This window comes from Natrix helvetica (assembly GCF_964273705.1).
Source record: "Natrix helvetica genome assembly, chromosome: Z".
In the NCBI taxonomy this organism is placed as follows: Eukaryota; Metazoa; Chordata; class Lepidosauria; order Squamata; family Natricidae; genus Natrix; species Natrix helvetica.
The window spans coordinates 92,633,462-92,661,242 of NC_138554.1; the positions used below are offsets into that span (position 1 = coordinate 92,633,462).

General features: G+C 36.3%; 1 protein-coding gene across 2 annotated transcripts in view; it reads right to left on the reverse strand.

Moving 5' to 3' along the window:
- RARB (retinoic acid receptor beta) overlaps positions 1 to 27,781 on the reverse strand; it is a 114,791-nt gene that overhangs the window by 32,438 nt on the left and 54,572 nt on the right. For both annotated transcript variants that reach the window (XM_081933739.1, XM_081933740.1), the window contains exon 3: positions 19,588 to 19,729. In XM_081933739.1, the coding sequence (XP_081789865.1) occupies positions 19,588 to 19,729 (142 nt within the window). The remainder of the gene's footprint in view (positions 1 to 19,587; positions 19,730 to 27,781) is intronic.

Below are 27,781 nucleotides of genomic sequence, written 5' to 3' on the forward strand. Positions count from 1 at the left end.
TATTGGCTAAAGGAAGGGCAGGGAATATTGTCCAGCACTGAGCAGCCACTATTTTAATTTTTCATAGTACTGTAAAAAGGTATGATATAATGGGAAATTTAAATAGTGTCTTAACTCAATTATCCAAAGGATTCAACATAAGTCCGATTTTTTACAGTAATGTACATTTATGCCTTTATGGGCCTTAATCGTTTTCTGTTCACTTTTGGCCAACCATCATTTTTGCTTATAATTTTTATAATCGTAAAAGAAACTGGTAAGTGTTCTTTATTAAATCTTATAAGACAAATGATTGGGCTAACATAATGTAAAAAATAAGTTTCATTAAAATTAATTTTTGTTTTCCTAATGCTGTTCAATACTGTTATGCTACTATTGATAAAAGAAGATTGGTTTAGAATTAAAACCTCTATGGTTGCTGGGTCCAGAAATCTACATAGAGGTATAATTTGTTATTTGGAATAATTTTTAACTGGAATATCAACACATATTACAACATGTAACAACTCTTCACTAGCCTAGAACATTATTTTCCTCATAAAGGATTATCAACTTAATAGAAAAACTAAGATTTATATTGTAAATTTTGAAATAACTGAGTATCAATTTTAAACCTTCAGACAGAGATCACTAAAAGATGATATTTAAATTGTGTCATCTCATTCCAGATGTATAAATGTCCTTGAGAGCTAACTTCATGAAACAAGTGACCTTTAGGGATGGGGCCTTGGAATTCTTAACAATAATTGCTTTGGACAGATTATTACAAAAATAAATAGCTTAGATATGACCTATAACCTTAGAAATTAATCATTTAAGAATATATACATTTTGCATTAATGTTGAATGAAATGGTCCATAATGTAGAGAAATTTAGGTTTTTCTGAGATCTTTTTGGTTTTTAAAAAAGGAAAATATTGATGGTGTAAAATACACAGCTCCAAAAATCATTACAAACACCATCTATAAATAGTAAGGTGACCAACCGTCCTCCTTTAGGGAGGACAGTCCTTCTTTTGTAAGTTCTGTCCTCCCTCGAAAAGTGTCCTCCTACATGTCCTCCTTTTCGATATTTGAAGACTAATCTTTGCGCGTTATGTGATGTATTTTATTAAACAATTTTTAATGGTGTTTTTTTTACTTCATCGCAAGTATATTGAACAGATATTGAATCTTGTGTTGAATTTTTATCTAAAGAAATGCTAGACATTAAAATAGACGACAATTGTCTCTTTGAAGAAATTAGAAGACTGAATGTATATTTAAATTCTGAAAAATTAATACAATGGGAAAATCAACATGTTGAAATTGATAAAAGATGGGTGGTTATTTTCAGCCATTTCAAAAATCAACATATTCCATGTGAACATTTATTTATACTTGTTCAATTTACGTTGTGCTGCCCTGGAACTAATGCAGCAGTTGAAAGAGTTTTTTTCAATTGCCAATGATTTTTCGACAAGTGAGAAATCGAGATTGAATGTTGATACTCTAGCTACAGCACTTGCCATAAAATTCAATATGAAGGATATTTCTTGTTCAGATATTTCCAATATATTGTTAGAAGATACATTGACAAAAAATATTAATTCAATGGAAAAGTACTCATTTAAATAATAATTAACAGGCATGTAAGCATAATTACAATATAAAATGTTGCAAATGTTTTTATTATGCATATATCATATTTTAGTGTATTATTGTTGCAATGAATAAAATATTTCTTTTATTTACGATATATTTTTTCCAATTTATTTGTCCTCCTTTTCATTGTAAAAAAGTTGGTCACCTTAGCATTTTGGACAATAGAACGTGTTTTGTCCTCCTTTTCATTGTAAAAAGTTGGTCACCTTATAAATAGCATTTAACAATACTACCTGTTTTGGGGTAAAATATTTATAATACTTTAATATTGTTTTAAAAATAATTGAAGAAATTGCCATTTATTCAATAGACGAACTAAAATGAAAATAAATGGATCATCAAACAAATCAACCCTGTTCTCATTTGATGCACAAATAACCAGACTCAAATTATTCATCTAAAGACCCAACTCTAAGGAAAAGATTCTAAAAGTGAAAAAAAAAAGGGAAGAACAGAATAATCACCTCCAGCAAATAGATGGACTCAGTTACAATGGCAATGAGTGCAGGTTGGAAGATCTGAGAGATTAGGGATCGATCATCATGGAGAAAATCTATCCACGTATTTACTTTTTTAAAAAAACATTTTTTTATTCTGCTTTTATTATTTTAATAAATAACTCATAGTGGTGAACATACTTAATATTCTTTCATCCTCATCCTCCTTTAAGGTGAGTTGGGCTGAGACAAAGTTATTGGCCCAAAATCACCCAGCCAGTTTTCATGCTTAAGGCAGGACTAGGACTCTTTCTTGGTTTCTAGTGATTTAACCATAAAACCAAACAAGGTTTGTTTGTTTTTCATATGTATTTTAATTATTTATTTCTAAAGCACCACAGCCACTAATCTGTAGTGATTAGCATTAATTTCATATTGATAATACATGGATCATTTCCCCACTTAATATTAACTCTCTTTTTCTTCCTGTATGTCTAATTTATTTTAATTACTATAATGTAGGTAGGGTTTTTACTGTCTAATCATTTAGGTATTTTGTTGATTTAGTTGTTATATTTTACCAATAAAATAAAAATTCAAATAAGAACACAATATAAGACTTAAAAATGGAAGCCCTTGATTTATATCCCATTTTATTTTAAATGACATTGAAATAGCCACTATGTTTTCTGTATAGTTTGCAATTCATTGGTTATTATATAGCACATATAGTCACATGTTTTAAATTATTGTGAGATTTCATAATTCTTATTGCTTTAAGCTCAAAAACTTAATGTCTTTTCTATATTTCTCTGTTTTAAGCTTCAGGTAAAATCTACCAAAAGTCATTCTTCAAAAATAATAAAACATAATAAAAAATGATTATTAACAAGGAAGTAGATTTCAAATTGCTAAACTAGTTGGCAACAATCTTTTAAAAAATGGAGAATGCTTTACACAGTTCTATTATCAGCAATTTAAAGAATTTTAAATGCAGTGTATTTGAACCCAATTTTGCCCATATCTTATTGCCAGCAAATATTTATCAGTCTCCAGTCGCCTAATGTTGTAACCTAGGTTCCTTTCCTTATGAACTTTTTAAAACAAGTTATTTTGTAAAATCCTATAGTTTGACTATAGTTTGACTACATAAAGGAACATAAAACATGTTACGTAATTTAATAAATTAAATCTAGCGTACTGTTATGCATTTGAATTCTTTTTGAATTCCATCTATATCTGAACACAGTAAACTGTTAATGCAAATAAATACTGATAGGGTGTGTCAAATTTTTCAACTTTCAATTTCCGAACAATATGGAGGCTCAAATGTTGTGATATGCCTTGAAGATTTTGGTTACTTTAAAATAATGTAGATGTGCTTGACAAGTAACTACATTAATGTTTATGTTATCATATTATTATGATTGAACTGATTCTTCAGACTAAGTCAAACCAATAATTATTGCATCATTAAAAAAATATTTTTCTATATAGGAAAAACCAAGTTGTAATCTCATGCCATTCATCATTTTACAATATTCTACAGTCAGGATGGCATCCATGGATGTACATCCACTGATGTTCCTCCACTTTCTATGTGCATCTCAGGGACGTGCGCTCAGGGGAGGCAGGGGAGGCAGAGCTTCACCGCTCTCATCATGAAAATAAAAAAAGGGAAAAGGCGCTGAGGAGCCTTCTGCACACGTGGTCCGGGAATGGGACGTGTGCAGGAGGCTCCTCTAGCCTCAGCCTCCCTCCTGCACACGTGGTCCCATTCCCTGCCTTCCTGAGTCAACATGAAGGGGACCACGGCTCGCGCGGATGATGTCACCAGCCTCACCAGCCATAAACCTCACCGCACGTCACTGGTGCATTTCATACACGCAGATATAAACAATGTGTGGAAAAAAGGGTTGCTATTGTGATCACACCGCCACAGCCATCACCTTGTTTTGTTTTGTTTTTAATTTCCTCCTACAGATACCTTGTATAACATCTAATTATTAAATGGGGGGCCAAAACTGCTGTATTCAGTAAATGATTTTGTACCATGCAGGTCTGTCTAATGATAGAAGAATTAGCAAAAGGCAGGGAAACAGAGAACATTTGTTCCTCAAAAATGCTGTTCTCTCTAAAGAACAAAGTATGGCTCTGATGATTTCAAATCAAAGTAATTGCTAGAGATGCTGTATAACTTCTATGTCAAGAATTACAGTACATTAGGGAATTCCTCCAATAAGGCAAAATAACAGCAGTTCATCATAGAGTTAATTCAATAAAATGTTTTCTACTTGGATTAACTGACCCAGTTTTTACAGACTCTTGAATGGGAAACAAAGGATGAAACGTGTATATTATATGGATCTGAAAGGAAAGGCCTGGGTGTTCCAGCTCGCTGAAGGCAGACCTCCATCTCTCTGTCTGGTTTCAACAAATTGTTTCTCATTAGATGAGTGCAGTGGCCCTTAGGGAGGCCCAAGCTTGCTAAAATTTACATTACAAATAATTGTGCATAGTTTGTATAAAGTGACATAGCTGGATTTTATACTCTCACAGAAGAACATATGGCTGGTCAAGACAAGATAATTTTGCCACTCCACTGCAACTGGAAAGTACTACATCTTTTTTTTATTAAGGAAATTCTGTCCTTTAAAAAGAGTTTGGATATACAACATGAAGTAAATAAAATATTATGTATAACATTATGATCTTGAAAATTTTATCCAATCCATATCAGAAAATAATATGACATGATTTTTAGACCTCAAATTAATGTGAATATTAGGACATAACTATTGTATTCCACTCAGTCACTTTTCATGAGATGGGAAGATGTATAAATTTGAGAAATAAATAGATAAAATTAATTATTTTTCAGTTTTATGAAAAGCAAAAGTGTTCATAAAAATATGCGTTTATAGAAAATGTACAGCAAGTCTGTACATAAAATATAGGCATTGTTCAACTCTTAAATATGATTCAAATTTTGCTTTATATTTCATAATAATACAAGCATGTATCTCCTTACTTAAAAATAAAGCAAAGGAAGTTCAATGGAATATAAACTCAAGTAATTGTGCCAAGATTAAGATCTCAATTTTTTTTCACTAGTGCTGGATTTAATGAATAAATAAAAATACATTTTTTATAGTGAGAAAAAGTAAGATACATTTTAAAATGTCAAGGCAAGAGACAAAACAAGTTTTAAAGACATAAGATACACACATATATTAATTTTTGTTCCTTAACTTGTAGTTAATGTAATCTCACTTTTTTATTATTTCTTAAAAATTATGCAAGGTAAAAATAATTGTCTTTTGATAATTTCACTTTTTGAAATGGTGTTACAGATTAAAAATTCATATGCAATGTCTCAATTTACAATAAATGAACTATTTTTCAGCCTCCTTTTAGAGGCAATTTTTGAATTAAAGTTTCTGAATATGAACTGGTCAATGTTAAAAATTTTATAAGTTTCACATTTTTATTACAAATTGCCTAGACATTCCTGAGAATTTGAAATATGCAAAAATACTTAAATTTAAAACTACATACAAAAGCATATATGTGCAAGATAATTATGTAGACTTATATCTCTCCAGATACTATAAGCTGTTTTTCTGATTAGAATAGAATATATTTTACATCCTCTTAGCTTGGACATTATACAGTGATAATTGGATCAAGCCCAAATTGAATAGATTTTTTATCAGAACTTTAAGGCTTTAGAACATAATTAAATGAGTATCTTAATTAAGGCCCTTCTATTGCTTCACTTCTGGTTATTTAATTCATTTATTACACTTTTTTTTGTAAAACTAAGAACTACAATCCACTTTTATTTAAAAAAATGGAACTTAAAAAATAAATTTGTTCAAATGAGATCTAAAATAAAAAAGTTCAAGAGTCAAAAACACTCCAGTGAGTTGTTATTTTTAGCACTGAGCCATAAAGTTAGCTTTCTGCCATATGACCTAGAAAAACAGGGAATAAAACTATATGACCGGGATGGTGAACCTATGGCATGTGTGCCACTGGTGGTATGCGGAGCCATTTGTCAGGGCACGCAAGGCGTTGTCTTGTCAGCTGGCCAGCACACATGCGCGCACTGGCCAGCTAAATTCAGCCTTTTTTAAAGCCATTTTTCCTCCTCCCCAGGATCCAGAGGCTTTATAGGATTCTGGGGAGGGTGAAAACAGCCTCCCCCGTCTCCCGAGTGGCCCTCCGGAGGCTTCAGGAGCCATTTCCATCACTTCCGGTTTGCTCGTAGGGCTGTTTTTAATCCTCCGGAGCCTGAAACTTTTTTCTTATGGATACTAATGAGCCCGAGAATTCTTTTGAGGGAAAAAAGATAAGATATCTTAGAGAGAGAAATTTTATTCTATGAGGATTTGCTCGAGGTTAATCTACAGCGCCTAACAATACAACTTTGGAAATTTTTTTCTTGGATATACATAACACTGAGAATTTCTTGAAGTTAAGGGACTCGATAGGCACTCAGACAAGATTTCATTCTATAAAGATAAGCTGGAGGGATTTATTTAAATTTAATGATTTAATTAGTTAGGATGGATTTTTATGTTTGATATATGTATTGAAAGACAGCTTTAAGTAGTTTTGTATATATACAATGAGTTTGTAAATTACTATTGATTAAACTTGAAATATGAGAAGAAAAAGATCTATTCTATGAAGATAAATTTGAGGGAGAAATTTGAATTCAATGAGCTAATTGGAGTTAATTGGATCTATAATTGAATGAAAACTCTAATGTAGTATTGTGTTTTGGGTTCTGGGTTTAAAATGCAAATAAAATTTCCCGTTCATATATAATACTTAAGTATTTTTTAAAGTTAGTAAAATAACAAAACTAGAAAAAGTGTTTTCTTCCTTTATGGTTAAAAAATATTGAAATAATATGAAGGATTCTCTTAATATGAATTGTGACAAAGATTAATGAATTAACAGAAGCACATATTATTCACTACAACAAAGAGAAGCAGAGATGGTCAAATTGATTCTTTTATCCAAAGAAGAGAATATATCTAACCTTGTTTCTATTTTGAAATTGCTTCCAGATTTTGTGCTTGCAATGAAAAAAAATGAAACTTTGATTTTGTTTTTGCTTATTAGATATGTTTATTGTTATAAAAATGATTGTATATACTGTTGTGTGTTAGTAAAAGGTTGCGGCTGTAATATTGTTATCTTCTACTATGCTAAAGAAAGCTAGAAGTTGGTATCTTTTTCTTTCCTTTTCCCTCTTTACATCATCTTTCCCCCCCCCCACTTCTCCTAGTTCTCTATTACTATTTTGAATTTCTCTTTACATTTTATATTTTGATAAACCAATAAACCAAAGATTGCAGCAATCTTTTCTTCCTTATTTGATTCAATTTTCCAAAATAAAGTGACTTGTAGATGATTCCACCGGCTATAGAAGTACTATTCATAATTAGGAGGAAAGATCATTAGAGGAGTTTAGATTAATTGATGCTGTTATACAATCTTAATTATAGAGCATTATTTAAAGTATATAATTTATTAATTATATACTTTAAATCACTGCTCTGCTTTTAAATGCTTTAAGAAGAAAGACAGAAGAAATCTGAGAGAAGAAATCAAAGCAAGATCATTGATGGCACTGAATATAATACAGTGGTGTTTAATCTCAGGAAAATCAACAAGGAATCCAAATTCAGATTATTCTATATCATGTTACATCAAGAATCTCCAAGCCATGTCTGGACAAGGCATATTCCAAAAGTGATAAATGCATTCTAATATAGAGAGACACTTACAGAGTATGATTGCCTGTGTCTCATAACTAAGAGCTCTTGATCTAGTCGTTAATTGGATCCCCTGGGACAAATGAGGGGAAAAATTAATGTACCTTAAATGCTTTTCATTTTCTCCTTTAACCCTTTTTCAAAGTGAATTTATAGATCACCATACAACAGGTGAGCATGTGGAGACTATGTACAAGTAGCCCAGGCAAAAGATCTTCCTCTGCAAATACTGGCATCAATGAACAAGGCATTTTGATGGGATGAAGCCCTGAATGCTCCAGACAGTGATATCAAATGTAGGACTACCATTTTATATATTGAACATACTGGAAACTTACATGAAGGATTATTTTCAACTTCCTATGTCCTAGAAATGCCAAGAAAAGCCAACCTGCTGAATTTTTGACTTTTTAAAGCAAACTATGAAGAATATACTTTACCCAAAGTGCATGTGGGGAGGGGAGGGGAAGAGGAGATAATACAAAGCTTCTTGTGCCTATATGTGAAGGTACTTCAGAACAAAGGCTGCTTGGTTTTTCTTCCTTCCCATATACTATAGTCCCTATTTACCAGAGGTGAAATTCAGCAGGTTCTGGAAAACCAGTAGCGGAAATTTTGAGTAGTTTGGAGAACCGGCAGATATCACCTCTAGCTGGCCCCAGAGTCGAGTGGAAATGGAGATTTTGAAATATCCTTCCCCCAGGAGTGGGCAGGGAATGAAGATTTTGCAGTATCCTTCCTGTGCCATGCCCCCAAGCCACGCCCACAGAACCAGTAGTAAAAAAAATTTGAATTGCATCACTGCTATTTACGTTTAGTCTGATAGAAACTAATACAAATATTTTTTAAAAAATACATTTGTTAGTAACTTTGCAGAGAAAGGGGGAAATACATACCAAAAATGGTTCTGGTATACAGTACGTTCCTGGAACATAAATATTATCTAAAATCGAGGGATTAATTGAATTTTACTGTTACACAACTGAAATTTTAAATGGTTATTTGGAGTCACATTATGTGTTCATTAGAATACATAATAGAAAATCATTCTATTTTTAAAATCCTATGAATGGCATTCATAGGAATGCCATTCTTAGATTTGTACACAAAGCTGTTTTTTGCTAGAACTTCACACAAGAGCAGCATTTAGCCATAGATAGATAGATGATAGATAGATAGATAGATAGATAGATAGGTAGGTAGGTAGGTAGGTAGGTAGGTAGGTAGGTAGATAGATAGAGATAGATAGATAGTTAGATAGATAGATAGATAGATAGATGATAGATAGATAGATAGATAGATAGATAGATAGATAGATAGATAGATAGATAGATAGATAAAACAGACAGACAGACAGACAGACATACTTTGCCTTTTTATAAGACATCTACAGACCCAGCAGTAATAGATACACATAGAATTTCACATTACTCAAATGTATTCAAATGGGTACTTATTCTTTCTGTGCCCTCTGAGCAGGCATTTCAGTTGCTATTTTAGTTGTCCACTATGATTAATTTTTCTACTGGGTTCTGACCTTATAAGCTGTGTGAGTTTGTTTTCCTATATGGCTATCTGAGTACCTTTTTTCTCCATGTGTAGCAAATGGCACTTGTGCACATAACAAATCAAGCATTCCAACTTTAGAATGCATACACAAACCAAAATATGCACACAAGCCTCCAATAAATGCACTTAAATTAAAAAGATACAGATAAAAAAATCCTAGGCTTTTCAATAAGGGATAAAGCTATTTCTAAAGAGAAAGTAGAGGTCAATGTAGGCATAATACCACAAGTAGTACTTGGAGAGTGATTGCCTCTTTTAGCAACCATCTGCAGGTAGGATAGATATAAAAAATTACCATTCTCACATTTATGTGTATAAAGCAAAGGAATGCTAAAATAAGATTGTAAAATCATAAAGTTTCACTTACTGATTGCTTTTTAAACAATTTTTTTGTCTATCCCAATTGTGGTAATTATTTTCGGAGTATAAGACGCATCAAGATTTTCAAGGGGTAAATTTAAAAACAAAGTTTTTGCACTCTGCAGGCCTCCCAAACCCGCATTTTTTGTGAAAGGTGAGATATGCAGAGAGTTTGAGAGGCCTGCAAGGTGCTCCGGGGGGGGGGGTTGGGGGGGAGGCAAAAATGAGCAAAAAACAGTCCATATTTTGCAAAAATGTTTTTTTGCAAAAAAAAAATACGGCATGCATAGGCTTTGGGAGGCTTGTAGGGCACTCCTGCAGGCTGAGAGGGCAAAAATGAGCATTCCCCTGCCTAGCCCCCAGGAGCACTTTGCAGGCCTCCCAAACCCTCTGCACGTCCATTTTTGAGAGGTTTCGGGAGGCCAAAAATGCTGGATTCAGTGTATAAGATGCACCCAGATTTTCACCCTCTTTTGGGGGGTGGGTGGGAAGGTGCGTCTTATACTCCAAAAAATACGGTAATCATATATATATGTGTGTGTATTTGTGTTACAACCCCTGGTATGCCCAAATATGGGAGGGAGCTCACTACTCGCCCTCTCTGTCCTTCGGCTCATTACAGAAGACCATCCAGGCAGAAAACCATATTTTTATTTTTTAATGTTGCCTTTGCTAGCACAAATACAACAACAACAACACACACACACACACACACACATATACATGTATTTGTGTTATAATCCCTGGTATGCCATGTTATTTGTTTATCAGCACAAATACAACACATATATATACATAGATACATAGATACATAGATACATAGATACATACATACATACATACATACATACATACATACATACATACATACGATATATATCTTGCTTAATCTTGACTCTATTCTTAATCTTGCTTTAACTAGAATTATCTATATTGAGTTTAGCCACACTTTTAAACAAGCATTTGAGTTTTCAGGTTGCAGCTCTAATTCAGTCTGCAGAAAAGCAACATCTGGCCTGGAAGTCATTTAGGGATCTTGGGGATAAATGTACGTTTTGAAATGTTTTAACAAGTTTTTTTTATTGGAGATATGTAATATTCTGCCTGCTTGTTTTTATTTTTCAAAGGAAAATTCTGTAGTTTTACTTCTGTGAAAATGGGCATTTTTACCAGAGCAGATATGTGATTGAATAATTGCAGTCCTATCTCTTCCTGTCTCTTATTTGATTTATTTTTTGAGTCTTAGTGGTTTGCCTTCTCAGTTTTTCTCTGTGAAATGGATAATTTGTTATTAAAATGCAGTTTAGGATATGAGACTGAAGTCAAAAAGCTTTGATTCCGAAGATCCAAGAGAACTTATACAATATTGTGTTGTATATTATCACAGTTCAACTATATTCAATGAAGATTCTTCCATAGTAACCATGAATAGTATTATAGTAGTGTCATTATAGACTTGTGTTGTATTTCTTCTCATAGCCAAATATTATGTTAGTCTTATCTGTCACACAGTGTGCTAAGTATAATATTATTATTCAGTTTTATCCCAATTCTTGTCATTGCCAACACAATTAATACCCACAATTCAAAATTCTGTTGCAGTACTTTAAGATCTGAATAGATATCAGATTTTTCGGAGTATAAGATGCAACGGAGCATAATACACACCAAGGTTTTGAAGAGGCAAATTAAAAAAAAAAAGTTTTTGAACTCTGCAAACGTCCCAAATACAGCCCGTTTTTTATGAAAATGGGTCCCGTTTCCCCCCCCAAAAAAAGGGCATGGATAGCCTTTAGGAGGCTTGTAGAGTGTTCCAGGGAGGGGAATAAAACCCATCCACCCCCAGGATGGGCCAAAAAATGGCCCGTTTTTTATCCAAAAAAAAGGCATGGATAGCTTTTAGGAGGCTTATAGAGTGCTCATGAGGGCTGGGGGGGCGAAATTGAGCAAAAAACAGCCCGGTTTTTGCTTATTTCTGCCCTCCCCAGCCCCCAGGAGCTCTCTGAAAGCCTCCTAAAAGCTATGCATGGCCATTTTGGTGAAGGGGGTGGGGTTTCAGGAGGCAAAAAATGGGTGTTGGTTCTTACCTCATATGCCCCTTTTCTGGGCAGTTTGAGACAGCAGTCATGCATGGGTTAACTTAGCCAGTAGCCAATAGAATTGAGTCTACCAAAGTGATGTCATCGCTTCTGAGGAGTGTCCTCCCGCTTTTCTTGGCGAAAGAGATAAGTAGACTGCTGTGCGCTATTCGATTGCTCTCAATCCTGTGATGCTCCAGTTTCGCTCCCAGATCTCCCTCTGCAAACTAGGCCAGGCCTAAAAGGGTGAGGATGACCGCTGTCTCCACCTTCCCAGAGAAGGGGTGTATCAGGTAAGATACACCCTATTCTCCAAAGTTGGCAGAGACAATGGTCATGCATGGGACATACCAAAGCTGGGCCTGTCCCTGGGTGGGAATGAGACTGGGCTAGGAGCTTGAAGAGGGGAAAACCTGTTGAAGGACCCACCGTCCGAATGTCGCATCCTCCAACGCGTACCTATCCACTTTATAATGGCAGATAAAGGAAGTAGGCGCAGTCTAGGTGGCCGTCTTGCAGATCTCTTCCACCAAGGCCTGCCTTGTCCACGCTGCTGACATAGCCACGCTACACATGGAATGCACCGTGATGTTGGATGGCGGCGTGATGTGCCAGGTAAGCCCTTAAAATGGCAGACCGGATCCAACGCCCAACCAAAAATGGAGAAGCTTTTAGCCTCTTATTTGTGGGATGGAAAGACACGAAGAGAGCTTCAGTGCGCCTGAAGACAGCTGTCTTGGTGATGTAGATCTTAAGAGCATGTCTAACCTGTGCCATTTGCGTTCAAGATTGTGAGAAGGATTAGGGCAGAAATTTGGAAAAGTGAGGTCTAGTGATCGATGAAAGGCCAAATTTACTTTTGGAACAAAGGTGGGATCAAGGCGAAGGACCACATGGTCTGGATGAAATACACACAAGTCAGATCAGACAGAAAGGTCCATCAATTCTGAGACCCGCCGTGCAGACATGACGGCCACCAGAAAGGTTGCTTTTAGTGTGAGGTGATGCAATGAGGTGGACCTGAGAGGCTCAAAGGGTGGTCCAGTGAGAAAGTCAAGGACCTTGGTTAGATCCCACAAAGGAAAATGGTGTCTGGCAGGAGGGAAGAGATTAGACGTGCCCTTAATGAAGCGGCAGACATGAGGGTGCAAGGAGAGGTGCTCATTCCAGTGAAGTGAGAGCACCGAAGAAAGAGCCAATTACCTGCCGCCATAGGGTGTTTGGTGAGAGTCCTTTATCAAGCACCTGTTTCAAGAATTCCAAAACCAGGGGAACCGAAGCCTCTAGGGGAGTAGCATCTCTAGAAAGGCACTGTAATGCAAAGCCTGCCACGTTGATTCATAGATTCTGTTAGTGGCTGGGCGGCAAGAAGCCTGAATAGTTTGAATTACAGTTTCAGAATGGTTAGCCGCCCTCAAGACCGCCCGCTGACCTTTCTGTTTTTTAGTGGCCAGTTGCAGGACCTTCCGCTTATCCTTGGACTCCACTAGTAAAGGTTCTAATGGAGGACCAAAGAGAAGGGAGGAAGAATAGGGAGAGGAGGCAAGTCTCCACTTGGCTCGGGCTTCTACCTGCCACTGCCTAAGCCAAAGGAGCCGGCGGGTGGAGATGGCGGACGCAATGGCCTTGGACGCAAAACAGACCGCATCCAAGGAGGCAGCTGCGATGTATTCTAGGGCCGCCTTCAATTTATTAATGTCCCTGCGAGCCCTAGTATCCCTGACCGGAAGACTTGCTTGAAGTTGTCTTAGCCATAAGAGCAGAGCGACTAAAGAAAGAAGCAGAGGTACCCACCCTAACGGCCCAAGCTGACGCCTGATGACCTTTGACCAGAGTTTGTTCTACCCTCTTGTCCTCAGGGCGAAGAGCCTCCTCAGGCGCTGCTGAGGCTGCATTAGGAGAAGAAAGGCCAATTATAGGAAAGTCAATAGAAGGTACCTCTAGAGCCTTGGTGAGTTCTGGTCCCATGTTTTACAGGCGCTTGTCCAAAGTATTGGGAAGGGGACCTGTACCTGGTGATGCCATTGGTTCTGAACCATGTCTATGAAGAGTCTGGGCGACAGAATCACCTCTTTTTCCACCATAGGCTGCATGAAGAGGGGGTCAGTGGTGTCAGTCTTGTCCACCTGCATACCCTGAGGTGCTTTGGGAGAAGGGATGCCCACGATCTTCTTGGCCTTAAAAAGGAGAGATCGAAAGATAGCAGGTGTAAATAAACCGACAAGGGTAGGTGGGCCGGGGGGAAGGCCTCGTCTTCCGAGAGATCTGAATCTCTTGCCGGGCGTTCCTCCACTCCGAAAACCGACTGTTGACTGGATGTGCCAGGTAACTCATGCAATGAAGAAGCCGAGAGCTCACCATCCCTGTGTCTGGAACCAGAAGAAGCAGACCTGAATGGAGTAGAATGGTTAGAAGACCTGTGTTTAAGTCTGCTGCTATGCCTCGTTCGATGGCCTCAGCTATAATAACAGCCATGCCAGGTGAGTAAGAATGGTGGCGGCAGGTTGGGGGAGAAATGTCCTCCTGACAGTGACCTTGGAAAGACTTTCATCTTAAAAAAAAAACTTTGAATCTTTTTTTTCTAGCTTTGATGGCAGTGCTTATATTATCTTGCTGGGGAGGTGGTGTTTTTTTCCCCCTTGGCTCCTTGAATCCTTCTTTTCTTTGAAACTTTGAAGTATTGATTCCTGTTGTTTCTTTGCTCATTTTCTTTCGAAGATATTGGAGACATATGGATGGCTTATTTTAAAATTTGAGTGAATTGAACTGAAGATTACTTTTTCTTTCTTTTTTTTAAAGTAAGAGATTTTTTCTTTTTCCTTTGTCTTCTCTTTTTTTTTTTTTTCATTTTATCCATAACTCTGTATTTTTATAGCTGATGCTTAAATGTTTGTGATACTCCAGTGGTTATTTGGGACTTTTATATTACTTGATATTAATTGGACTAGAATATAAAAAGAAAATTTTTAGAAGATGAGTAGAAAGATAACACCTGTTGGCTCTACAACAACAACTCCCGCCTCCTCACCTGCAGGAGGACAAATACAGTTGATGCTTCAACAAGAAAAAGAGAAGGGAATAACCCTAGAGGCAATTATGCAAGAGATGCAGAAATTGCAAGCAGGAGCTGATAACAATGATGAAATGTTACACACAATTGTAAAGAGGACTGAGAGTATAGAAAAAAGAATTGAAACAATAGAGCAACGAACTGAAAGCATAGAACAAAAAACAGCTAAAACGGAAGGAAAAATAGAAGATATGCAACAATGGATGATGAAATACGGGGACAGAATCCAAAAAATTGAAGAAAAGAACAAGAAGAGAAGGATAAGGAGTTTGACAGCAAATTGAGTGATGTGGAAAGGGAGAGCAGTGGAATATTAGGATGGGAGATGGATAGATCTGGATTTTTCTCAACATTTCAAAACATAGAAGAAAGAGGAGAGAACCTAGTACAAATAATATCCGAAATTTTGACAAAAGTATTAGAGATATCCCAAGAGAGGATGATGGATGGCATAGATGAAGCGTTCCGAGTACACACAAGATATGCAATGAGAAATGCCCTCCCAAGGGAAGTGTACGTAAGATTTACTAAGAAAGCAACCAAGCTACAAATATTACAGAAAACAAGAGATAGAAAACTAGAATATAAAGGCAAGGAGATTGTAGTTCTGAAACAAATTCCGAGAAGAGTGAGAGAGAAGAGAATATCAATTTTTGACTAAGATTCTGATTTTAAAAAGTGTTAATTATATATGGCTCATACCGGAAGGTCTATTATTTGCATGGCAAGTACAAAGATACAGAATAGATACAATCGCTAAGGCAGAAGCCTTCTATGCAGAACACTTCAGAGGAATGGTTGAGAAAACTGGAAAAGAAGAACTATTGGTACAATTACTGGAGGCACCCATAATTGAGATTAAAAAAATAGAAGGTGCGGTAGGCGGAATTGATAAAGAAGAAGGCGCGATGGGTGGTGTAAATCCCAGAGAACAACGACAACCTAGATCAACTAGAGCGATAAATCCTGTATATAAAGTATAAACATGGAGGAAAAAATTGTCATAATCAATATAAACGGACTTAACTCAGCAATTAAAAGAAGGAAAATATTTCACAAATTAGAAAAGCTAAAACTTGACATAATCTGCCTGCAAGAAGTACATATTCAAAAGAGACATGAATATCTACTAGTACAACCAAAGCTTGGGAAAATGTTTACTACATTGGCGAATTGTAAGAAAAGAGGAGTGATCTTCTATATTAAAGATAATACTCCAGCGAAACTAATCTATGCAGATGAAGAGGGAAGAATCTTGATGGTGGAAATGATGGATAATATTAAAAAAATACTCTTAATCGCAATTTATGCACCCAATGAAAAACAAGATGAATTTTACAAAAAACTCCACAAAAAAATTTATGACTTGGACTATGTTGATATTTGTATGATGGGAGATTTTAATGGAATTGTTAACCAGAACATGGACTACAAAACACACAAAACAACAAAGTTAAATAGAAAATTGCTTCCAAAATCTTTTTCCAGGATGATAGATGAAACGAATTTAAAAGATATTTGGGGAGAAAGAAATCCTACAAAAGAACAATATACTTTTCATTCAAATAGACATTCATCATTTTCCAGTATTGATATGATATGGGCCTCAATGGAACTGATTTGTAACGTACAAGAAATTGAGATTGAAACAAGCACTTGGGCAGACCATAATCCAATTACAAACAAATGGAAAGGCCAAAGGACAAGATGTAGATGGACACTAAATAATATATTGAAAGAAAAAAATTTTGTACAGAAAATGAAAAAAGAACTGGCCTTTTTCTTTAAAGAAAATAGAAAAGAAGATACATCAATGCAGAATCTTTGGGATACATTGAAGGCTGTTACTAGAGGTCTGATAATAGACTACATAAGGAAGAGAAATTCAAAGAAAAGACAAACACATAAAGCTTTAGAGAATGACTATAAAATACTTGAAAAAGAGCTACAGAGATCTCCACAAAAAAAGATGTTAAAATAAAAATGGATGGAAGAACCGGCATAAAAAATTAGAGGGACTACACAGAATTACTTTGAAAATGTGAATAAGCCAGGCAGATGGTTGGCATATAAACTGAAAAGAGAGAGAAGCAAAGAAAATATTGCAGCTAAGGACAAATTCAGTATGGAAATGCTGAGAAGAAGAAAATTATACAAGACTATTATGCTAAGCTGTATGAACAAGAGAAAATAGAAGAGGGAGGAGTTAAAAAATATTTACAGGACGCTAATCTTCCCTAGATACCAGACGAAACTAAAACAATGATGGAAGGTAAAATAACGATGATGGCGCTAACGGAAGCACTTAAAAAGAAAATAATGGAAAGGCCCCAGGACCGGATGGATTACCAGTGGAATTCTGCAAAACATTTGAAGAATCCTTGTCTCTCCCATTCTTAGAAGTTATGAATGAAGTGATGTCTGAGAGTAGAATACCTAAATCATGGTCAGAAGCAAACATTGCATTGCTACCCAAAGAGGAGACTGATTTAACACAAACCAAGAACTATAGACCAATTTCTTTATTAAATTCAGATTATAAGTTATTTGCATCTATATTGGCAGAGAGACTTAAAAAATACCTAAATAGTTTTATCCACTCTGATCAAAATGTTTTTTTTTTTACCAGAGACAAATTAAAGATAATATGAGAATGATTTTGTTAGATATGTTGAAATATTGAATGCATAGGGTGAACTCAAATCTATTCAAGAGTTGAAACAAGAAGGAATAGAAATGAATTGGTATTCATATGTGCAGATACACTCTAGATATAATGCAGATAGAAAATCAAAAGGTCTTTACAACAAAATGACTGAGCTAGACAAACTTTTAACAGGTACTGATGAAAAAATGATTTAAAAACTGTATGGATATTTATTAGAGGTTAAACTATAAGAAGAACAAATTAAAGAAACTATGATAGCTTGGGGGGAAAATTTTGGGCATAGGATTGAGTTAGAGAAATGGCAGAAATTGTGGTCTCAAAATTATAAAATGACAATGTCAACTGCATATAAAGAAAATTTGTATAGGATGTTTTACAGGTGGCATCTACCCCCAACGAGAATTGCAAGAAGGTCCAAGAATAAATCGAAAAAGTGTTGGAAATGTCATCAGACACTGAAGCCAAAAGATACTGGACTAAAATTCACACGTGGTTGAGAAAATGATACACAAACACGTAGACCTTAAACCAGAGATTTTTTTTATATTGGGAATCATACCAGAAACCTTCATTAAAGACTTGAAATATCATTGTAAACGTTTTAACAGCAGCTAGAATTGTTTTTGCAAAAAACTGGAAAAATGAAACAATACCAAAACAGGAGGAAGTTATTCAAAAAATAATGGAGTTTGCTGAAATGAGTAAATTGACATTTGAAATTAGAGAACAAGAAGATGAGCAATTCTATAAGATGTGGGATTTGTTTTATCAGTGGCTTGATAAAAAAACTTGGAAATGAAAAATGTGTTATGTATGTTTCAATTGAAGGAGATAAATAATTACAATCATGTTGTTAAATAGATTAATAATGATACAATGAAAGATTGATATATATATGAATTGAATAATTTAGGATATTTTGTTTTAAAATCAAGGATAAGGATAGTAATGAATCTATGTATATTTCATAGATGATTGGTGATATTATGCATAACTCTAAGTAGTGATATATATATTATAAAGATATCTTATTGATAAATAGTTTAATAAGGAAGTAATGAAAGATTGGTAGATGTATGAAGTGAGTATTTAGAATACTCTGTTTAAAAATGAAGAAATAACACTTGTGCTTGAATTTATGATGTACAAGGATAACAATGAACATAAGCATACTTGATGGATGATTGGCGGGATTATGCATAATCAAAAGTAGTGATGTATAAACATAAACAGTTGGAAAATTCTTTTACATTGTAAAAATAATCAGAATGAGACAAATGATTACATAAAGGTATAGTTATTAAATAGATAATCAAGGGTGCAAGGGAATTAGGTTTGCTGAAAAGAAAGAAATATCAACCGTAACTGAATTATATGATGTACAATGAAAGTGAGGTATTTAGTTATATTAGACAGAAATTTTGTGATTGTATACGTAATTGAAAATATGGATGCACAAACGCTTGTAACCAAATGACATGCTGTATGTAATGGATGAGAGTTTTATGTGTTGTCTTTTATGTTTAAAAATAAAATTTTTTTTAAAAAATCAGCCATGCCAGGTGAGTAAGAATGGCGGCGGCAGGTATGTGTATGTGTTTTTACTGTGTCACTTACTGCTTCATATGTAGTCTTTTGTTCTCTACCTTTCTCACCACTTTCTTTTCAAGGATCTTTAAATATTTATACCTAATTTTTAGTCTAGGTTGCTTATTATGAAGATCCTAGTAATAAAGTACTGAGTTGCAACTGAGAGGGGCAAATGAACTGCATGAATTCAAGCTACCTAAACTTTGTGTAGAAACTGCTAACAAAATGCACAATACATGACAGCCTTATGAAAAAAGAGACATTTGATGTTTTCACTCCAACATTTGATCTCAACTAGTCCAATTAAATAGCTAGATTCACATGAATGTCATTATGATCTGAACAGAAAGATAAAGCAAATGATACAATTTCTACTTACATTCTTTGGACATTCCCACTTCAAAGCACTTCTGTAGTCTGCAGTATTGGCAGCGATTCCTAGTGACTTTATTAATAACACAATTCTTATCTCGATGACATGTATAAACCATGTTTTTTTGAATGCTCCTACGGAAAAAACCCTGCAATCAAGCAAAAAAGAAAAATGAGTGAAGTGAAAATTATTATTGTCTTTCAAATTGTTCTGTTAAGTGTCACATTATGATGCATAACGTGGTGGGGGGAAGTGGGGGGGGGGCAGACAAACTACCCCTTCAGCAAGTTTATGAAATATTAACAACTTATCACTGCAACTTAAATACAATTACCAGTTTACAGTAAACTGGGTTTAATTTCCCCAATGTGTTATATGCATTACTTCTCAATCCTTTTCTGCACATTGTATACTGTGCAATGAATGGCATGATAAGGAAATAATGCTATAATGGTTAGGATTTAGTAATATACTAGAATAGTATTTAAGTTGTTGGACTGGACTAAGATCCATGTATAAGCCTACAAACATGGAAATGTGAGTTGGTGCCAGATATTCTATTTCGGTCCAATGACTCTCATAGTGGAGAATAGGTGAAGAGAATCCTGTATACCACTTGAGAACCTGAATAAAAGATAAGATAAATCTGACAAATGCATTTTTAAAAATTGATTTCCTTGACTGGCTTTTTTTTTTAAAGCTAACATTGCATCAAATAAGTATTTTTGTCATCCAAACAGTAAGAGTATCCTTAATGCAGTAGACATCAATTAAATTAATTGATTAATTTTAATAATTAATTAACAAATCATACATAAAATCACAGATTTGATACATTTGTCTGCTCATTTGAGAAATCAAATTAAAATATCACCAGTCATCTACTTGCATATATTCAAAGAAGTTTGGTCCTTACATACTTATCAGTTCAAACTTCAAACAGTTCTTATCTTGAGATTAAGATACAAGCTGTCATTATTACTTATAGTTAGTTGAAGATGCTATCAAATAATAGTATTTTCTGAAGGTTAAATATAACTAACCCTTAATTTTGTCTTTGTAGGACTTAATATGCATCTATATTGAAATCACAATGTAATATAATGGATTGAATTCTAAGATTTTTAACCTGCAATTATGCATCACTGAAATAAAAAAAAATTGATCACATTAGAAGATGGATCCGTCCAAATATGTTAGATAGAGATCACGTAACATAAGACATAATGAAGTATATATGGATTCTCAGATTTTTCTTGACTTTCTTGATTACTGGTGAGTGTGTATATATGTGTGGGTGTGCATGCACACATACCCACATGTACTTGTTCGTTCTCTTGTGTGCTCCCTATCTCTCTGTGTATATGTATATCTCAACCCTTAAGTGAATTTGTGTATGCATTATCTGTGTGAGTGTGGGGGGGGGAGGTGTACGTGCACACCCACATATATCAATCTTTATGTGAACTTGGTGCCAATTTTAAATTAGTTAGTTCTATGAATAGAAAAGGATATGCAAAAATTATGAATTTAATCCTAAATAACCATCACTATTTGAATGCAAAGTACAGACAAATTTCAACTTTTGGAAATAGGCTTCTCAGACAGCTCCTAGAAGTTGGAAGTTCCTCTAGAAAGAAATACACCAACATTAACGGTGCTGCAGCTAGAACAAACAAAGATAGACAATTAGCAAATATTAGAGATAACATGCACAGAAGAAGTTCCATGCAGTGCAAAGGGCTATCTGAATTCAAATTAATACAGATACTGGCATTATGGGATTAAAGAATAATGCTTTTTTTAAAAAAATAAGCTATCAATCCACAGAATGAAAGAAACAAAACCTGCAATATGAGGAAGGACACTCTACCCATTTGACTTCCATTTACAGGTCACCTGTTTGACAGTTGTCCTGTTACGCTACCAACCTAGGCAATCCTTTTAACCCAAGGGTCCTATTACAACTGCTAAGAAAGAACATGAGAAGGCCCCTCTCATTTACAGGAAGAGAACAGGAATGCATTAGTACATGCTTACCTTGTTCCCCACTCCTGTCTTGGCATCTTCCCCAAAATAAAGTTTTGGGGTGGGGTGGGGTGGGTTTTTCACAACCCAAAAAGGTTGCCCATCACAATACAGGCATTTTGAAGATCTTAGAAGCTACTAGAAGAGAGGGCACTAGAAGAATTAGGGCAGCTGTGGAGAAAGAGCATGCCAGAAAATTAGCTAGTAGGAAATAACCCACATAATCTTACAAACTAAGCTTTTCCTGGAAATGTGCTCTCATTTCGATACTAATATTACAAAACAAGTATGTAGCTGGAAACCTTACATTTGCCAGAAGACTTCTCAAATTTGGAACTTATGGTCTCCTATCACTAGCTGTACCTAAAATTGGTCATACTGACTGGGACTAATAGGAACTTCTAATTCAAGATAAAGAGATCTTAATCCCGGATATAAAGGATGCATAATTCTCCAATCTAAAATACTTCAACCAAATACTAACAGAATAAAGGCTAAAATCAGACCCATCTTTCTTGAAAAGCACCATCTTGTATATTTGGCATTTCCCTCTGAGAGAACTATATATATCCTAAGATGATACGTAATTTATTATCTCTAATAACAATAATGCAGTGACTTCAAGTTAATAGCTAGCAGGGTATGAGTTATCTAAGTTATTTTTCAAGAATTCATTTGCTCACATTTCACTCTATTTATTAGCACTGAGTACTCTTACAAGGGAGCATATAATGCCTGTGAGGCATAAGGAATTTACATGAACAATTCTCATTAGTGTTAATGGCTGTTCAATACCTACATAAATCCTCTGTGATAGAAGCATGAGAGAGTCAGTGATAAAAATAAGCAGGAAAGATATTACCCTTGCCAGGCAAAATATTGTCAGAGACCAGTATATCCCAAACTGCATGTGTTTTACTTGACATCTAAAGAAGGCTTTCAGAAGAGGAATAAACAGTGAGAATGCTTTGTCTGAGCATGACATGTACATTAACAAATTATAAAAGAAATTTGGATATTTCTATTTTAATTTAGTTAATAGATAGAGAATGATGCAGCAACCCACTTCCCTAAAAATACTTTCATTAGTTACATTCTTATTTATATATACACGTTACTTTTTCTTTTCCTCCTTTCCTCCCAAGCTCTACAATTCAAAATTCTTCAGAACAGAATATCTGGTCTCCTTTATCCAATCCATTCCTTCTCAATAATTTCTCTTAAAGGTTGTTGGATAGAGTATCATCTTAGTCATGTTGCATTAGATGTCCTCATTTACAGATTGCAATGGGACGAAAAACACCTAGTATAAATAATTCAAAATCAACTGTATCGACGTGTGTTCTTTGAGCATTCGCCATTGGCAAAGCAGATGGATTATTTTTCACATTTAATTGTGTTGTTACCTTATCTGCCCCATCAAAAGTGGAGAATGGTATGTGAAACCACATGTACCCAAGAACAAATAAAGACCGTTCCTAGGTCCATTATTTAAAGCCAGAGTATGCGATCTAGACAATATTACTCTAGCACAATACTAAAAAAAAGAAACAAAAGAAGAGAAAAAAAGACCAAACTTCTTATTATTTACTTTTGTAATACTTGTCTATTACTATGTCAAACATGAAAGAGTTTAGTTCAAAGATAGGTTGTTCAAGAAGATCTGAAAAGATTTAATAACTAGCGCCACAAAGAACTTTTGAATGCCATCTGGATACAAAGGAGGTCATTGTAATCACATCCTCTATGATAATACACGAAACAGCTCTTTGCTCAAAATTCAAAGGCATTTAAACCAACATAAATGTTTGGAACATATTGCCTTGTTATCCAACATGATGAAAAGAGAGATATCTATACCAGCATATCATATTCAGCCCTAAGAAAAAATGGGTGGCAAACAAATAAATAATTGGAGAGAAATCTACTCATATAAACCACTGTTTTCTCAAAAGGAAAAAGCCTTAGTTTAATATAATGTGTATCTTTTAAAATCATGAGAATGCATAGCATTGCCTGGTTATATGCATGCCTCCTATTGACAAAGGCATAAATTTATAAGTAGAAAACTAAACTTGCAAATTAGTTTAGGTTAAGCACTGGAAACAAAAAAGGGATCCAGTGCCATCTGAGAACTTTTATGGAAACAGCTCATTCAACCAGCTTTCATTAACTGTAAGTATCAGTTTTGTATACAAAATAGCTTCCAAACTGACTTCTCTGGGGTTACCCAAAAACAAAGCTAATTCAAATGACATAATATGCTCTTTTACAATGTTAGTTCAAAGAATACACAAATACTTCAGGCACCCTTTTTCAAAGGACCGTGCTTAGATAAGGCCTATTTAGATTAGCCTGATAAAACAGTCAAACACAAAAGCCAAGGAAGAAGAAGCTCCGTCTAAATTCAGCAGCGCTAATACTTGCTAAGTCACACATAAAACACTTGGGAAGCTGATCTTGAAAAAGCCTAGCAGGCTCATTGTTAGCTACTATTTAGGTAGAAAATTCTGGGGCTATATGACTAAGGAAGGGGAAGATGAAAAATAGAAACTGTGAATTTTAGTCATGAAAGCCATCTGGGTGGCTTTGGACCTGTCACTTTCTCTCAGTCCTCACAGGGTTGCTGTTGTGAGGAAAGAATAGGACATAGAACGTATTTTGGATAAGTTTGCCACTTTGTTAGTTATAAAAATAATAAAGGCAGGATATAAATAAATATGTAAAAGAGAGAAAGAAAAAGAAAGAGAAAGACAGAGACAGAGACAGGGAGGGCGGGACGGAGGGCAGGAGGAAGGCAGGGAACCGTTTTCAGAACTGTTTAGAGTTTTATGTTTAGCACTTTAAAATCTATCCTAATTAGATATTAACTCTTCCATCTGCATATAAAGAAGTTTACAAGAATGGCAAAGAAATAATAAATGGTGCTCAGCCGTACTCTGCCTGCTACCATGTAAAGGTATAGAGAGGATAGCTGGCTTGATTGAATGATACAGTGACAAAGTCTCATGTATTCACTGAAGTGCTTATCTTATGTTCAAGGTAGTTTTTTCTCAAAAAAGGTCCCATAACATATGTATTAGAAGAATACTGGAAGCCCCTGAGCAGAGGCTTATTCCCACATAAATACTCAGTGAACCAATGAAATATTTAATATACAGATACTTCCTTATATAAAAGTCAAAAGTTTGTTTTTCCCTTAGGCAATTTTTGGAAAAGATTTTCAGCCTGAATAAAGATATTTTTTTGAACTGAACTACTTACTGATGTACTTCAACTCCATATAAGAATACATTTCTTTGAATTCAACTGGAACTACTTCCCAACTAACAGTTCCCAGAACTGTTCGGCTTAGTTTTCTGTCCATATTATTAAACACACAGAATCACACATTCTGTATGTTTAATAATGCGGTGGAGACATGACTATGAAACAGAAAGCATGACAATACATTATTTGGTAAACAGTATTACAAGATCCTTCCCATTTGTGGGAAGAATGGTAGAATATTAAACATGTAAAATCCGATGAAATAAATAGAACAAATACAAAAGGTGTAGTCTTGATATGTAGTTTCAATTCTGAAATACAGTATCAAATGCCAACTAAATAAATGTGTCTCTTTGGGCAGAACAAACGTTGGGTCCTTACCTGAACGTTGATTTTCAGTGTGATGCGGGATGGGCTAAGCATGGGATATCGTCAAAGCCTGATTGGTCCAAAGACTGAGGGGAATTCTTTAATACGCCTCTTCCTCCCTTCGGCTCCCCAGTTTCTTTGAGCCCCCCAACCAAATAGACTTGCATCCATTGTTATTGTAATGCACTCTGGCTCTCTGAACTTGCAGCCGCAAAGAAGCGCCAGCGAGAGCCACCACTACAGGGAAAGCTGCACATCTGCTGGCAGAACGATTGTCATTGACGAGTTGCTCAGAAGTGTCCTTTGATACGGGATGAGAGTCCATTGTAGAGCTCTGGCGTGCAGGCGTACCCATGGAATTATTCCAATACACGACACCATCTTCCCTGGGAGTCGTGATAGGTCCAAGATGGAAACTGACTGACTTGTGAGCACCTGCCGGGCAGTGCCTTTAGGCTGGAGCATCGATCTGGTGATAGGCGGACTAATCCTGTTACTGAGTCTATAACTGCCCCCAGATGAAGGATCCTGGTTGCAGGAGATAGCTGGCTTTTGGGGAAGTTCACAGAGAACCCCAGGGTTTGTAAGGTCTGGACTGTGAGGTGGAGGTCGTGTGTTGCCTGTGTGAGCGACTGGGCCTGTACCAGGACATCATCGAGGTAGCATTAGAGTCTCACCAGAATGGAATGCAGGTGAACCGCCAATGCTGCCAGGACCTTCATAAATGTGCATGGGGCTGAGGCTGGGCCGAAGAGGAGAGCCCTGTATTGGTAGTGCAATCCCCTGTGTGAAAATCTGAGGTACTTACGATGTTGCAGTAGAATCTGGATGTGGAAGTACGCCTCTGTGAGTCCACAGATGCCAAGTAGTTCCCCCGCCTGATCCCTTGTAATATTGATCTGAGGGAGGACATTTTGAAACATCTGTAGACCAGGTAAGTGTTCAGATGTTTGAGGTCCAGAATCGCTCTCCATCCCCCCAAACTCTTCAGTACAACAAAGAGGTTGGAGTAGTGCCCCAACTCTTGTTCCATCTATGGAACCGGTTCTACTGCCTGAATTTCCAGCAGGTGCTGCATGGTGAGATCCATCAGACAGCACCTCCCCAGGTTCCTTGAAGCAGTTCAGGGGAAGGGAGAGAAACTCCAACCAGAAGCCATCCCTCACTATAGTCCTGACCCAGGCATCTGTTGTGACCATGTCCCATTGTACCGCAAATAGTGCTAGGCGACTGTTTATAGGGAGACTCGGGTTGGAGTCATTTCTCTTTACGGAAGGGATGCCCTCTGCCCTCCACAAAAATGGCCGCCTGGTCTGACCTTCACCCTGAAATCTATTTCTGTCCTAGTAGTAAGGACAAGGGCTCTACCTGTCCAATCTATGAGGAAAGTATCTCTGGTGTTGATAATCCGGCTCAGGGGGCCTGTACAAGGGCCTAAGGTAGTATGGAGACGGACATATGTGTGTTTTCTTAGGATTGATGGGCAGAACTTTTTTCTTTTCTTTATTCTCAACGAGAATCGGGTCTAGAGATTTGCTGAAGAGAGAGGTGCCAGAGTAAGGGGCAGATGCCAGGTGCTACTTGGACTTAGTGTCCACCTGCCAGTGGAGCAGCCAAAGAAGGCGCCTGGAGGCAACTAATGGAGCAAGAGCCCAGGATGCATATTTAATAGAATCTAAGGTAGCGTCCACAGAAAATTGCGTGGCAGCGATAATTTTTGTAGTGTCCTGTAATAGGCAGTTGTCGTCGACCAGAATGTGGTCTTGTAATTGCCGCAACCACAATAGCATGGTGCGATTAAAATAAGACACAACTGAAGCCGACTTTATTGCCCAAGCGGAGGCCTGGAAGTTCTTACGCAGGGCAAGTTCCATTCTCTTGTCATCGGGTTTTAATTTATCAGCTACATCGCCCGACACCAATGCTGAAGAAGTAGCCAATGCCGCCACAGGCGCATCAATGGTAGGGACTTGTAGAGCTTGTAAGAAAGCCTGCTCCATATTGTAGAAGCGGCCATCATTACCTCCCGGGTTGGGAAACACTGAAGGGTGTGTCCACTGCTTCTTCACAACTTCTAAAAACAATGGAGGAACTGGAACTTCCTCCTTATCAGTAGAGGTGCTTGAGAACATAACTTGGTTAGGATCCCATTGCTTAGACTGGGGTTCCTCCCCCCCAACTTAGTGGTTCTGCGGGCCTTGGGCAGGAGCAGCTTAAACGTGGAGGGAGTGAAGAGCCCGGGAAAGGCTGGAGGATCGGGAGGAAGGGCTTCCTCATCCTTGGATAGTTGCATTTCAAGTTGGGCCTCCTCCACCAAGACAGAGTCTTCACTGACCATAGAAGGTGAGGGAGGTATGGAGGCTTGTTGTGTCGGGCCTTTGGTGCTGGAGAGCCTGACATGGGACCCCATCCAGGACCCTTTGTCCCCTTGAGACTTGCTGGCTCAAGCCAGTGGCAATGCCCTTGGTAATGGCTGATGGAAATAAGCTTCCGGATACTTTCTGGTAAAAGCTCCAGGTCATCTAGGTCTTCC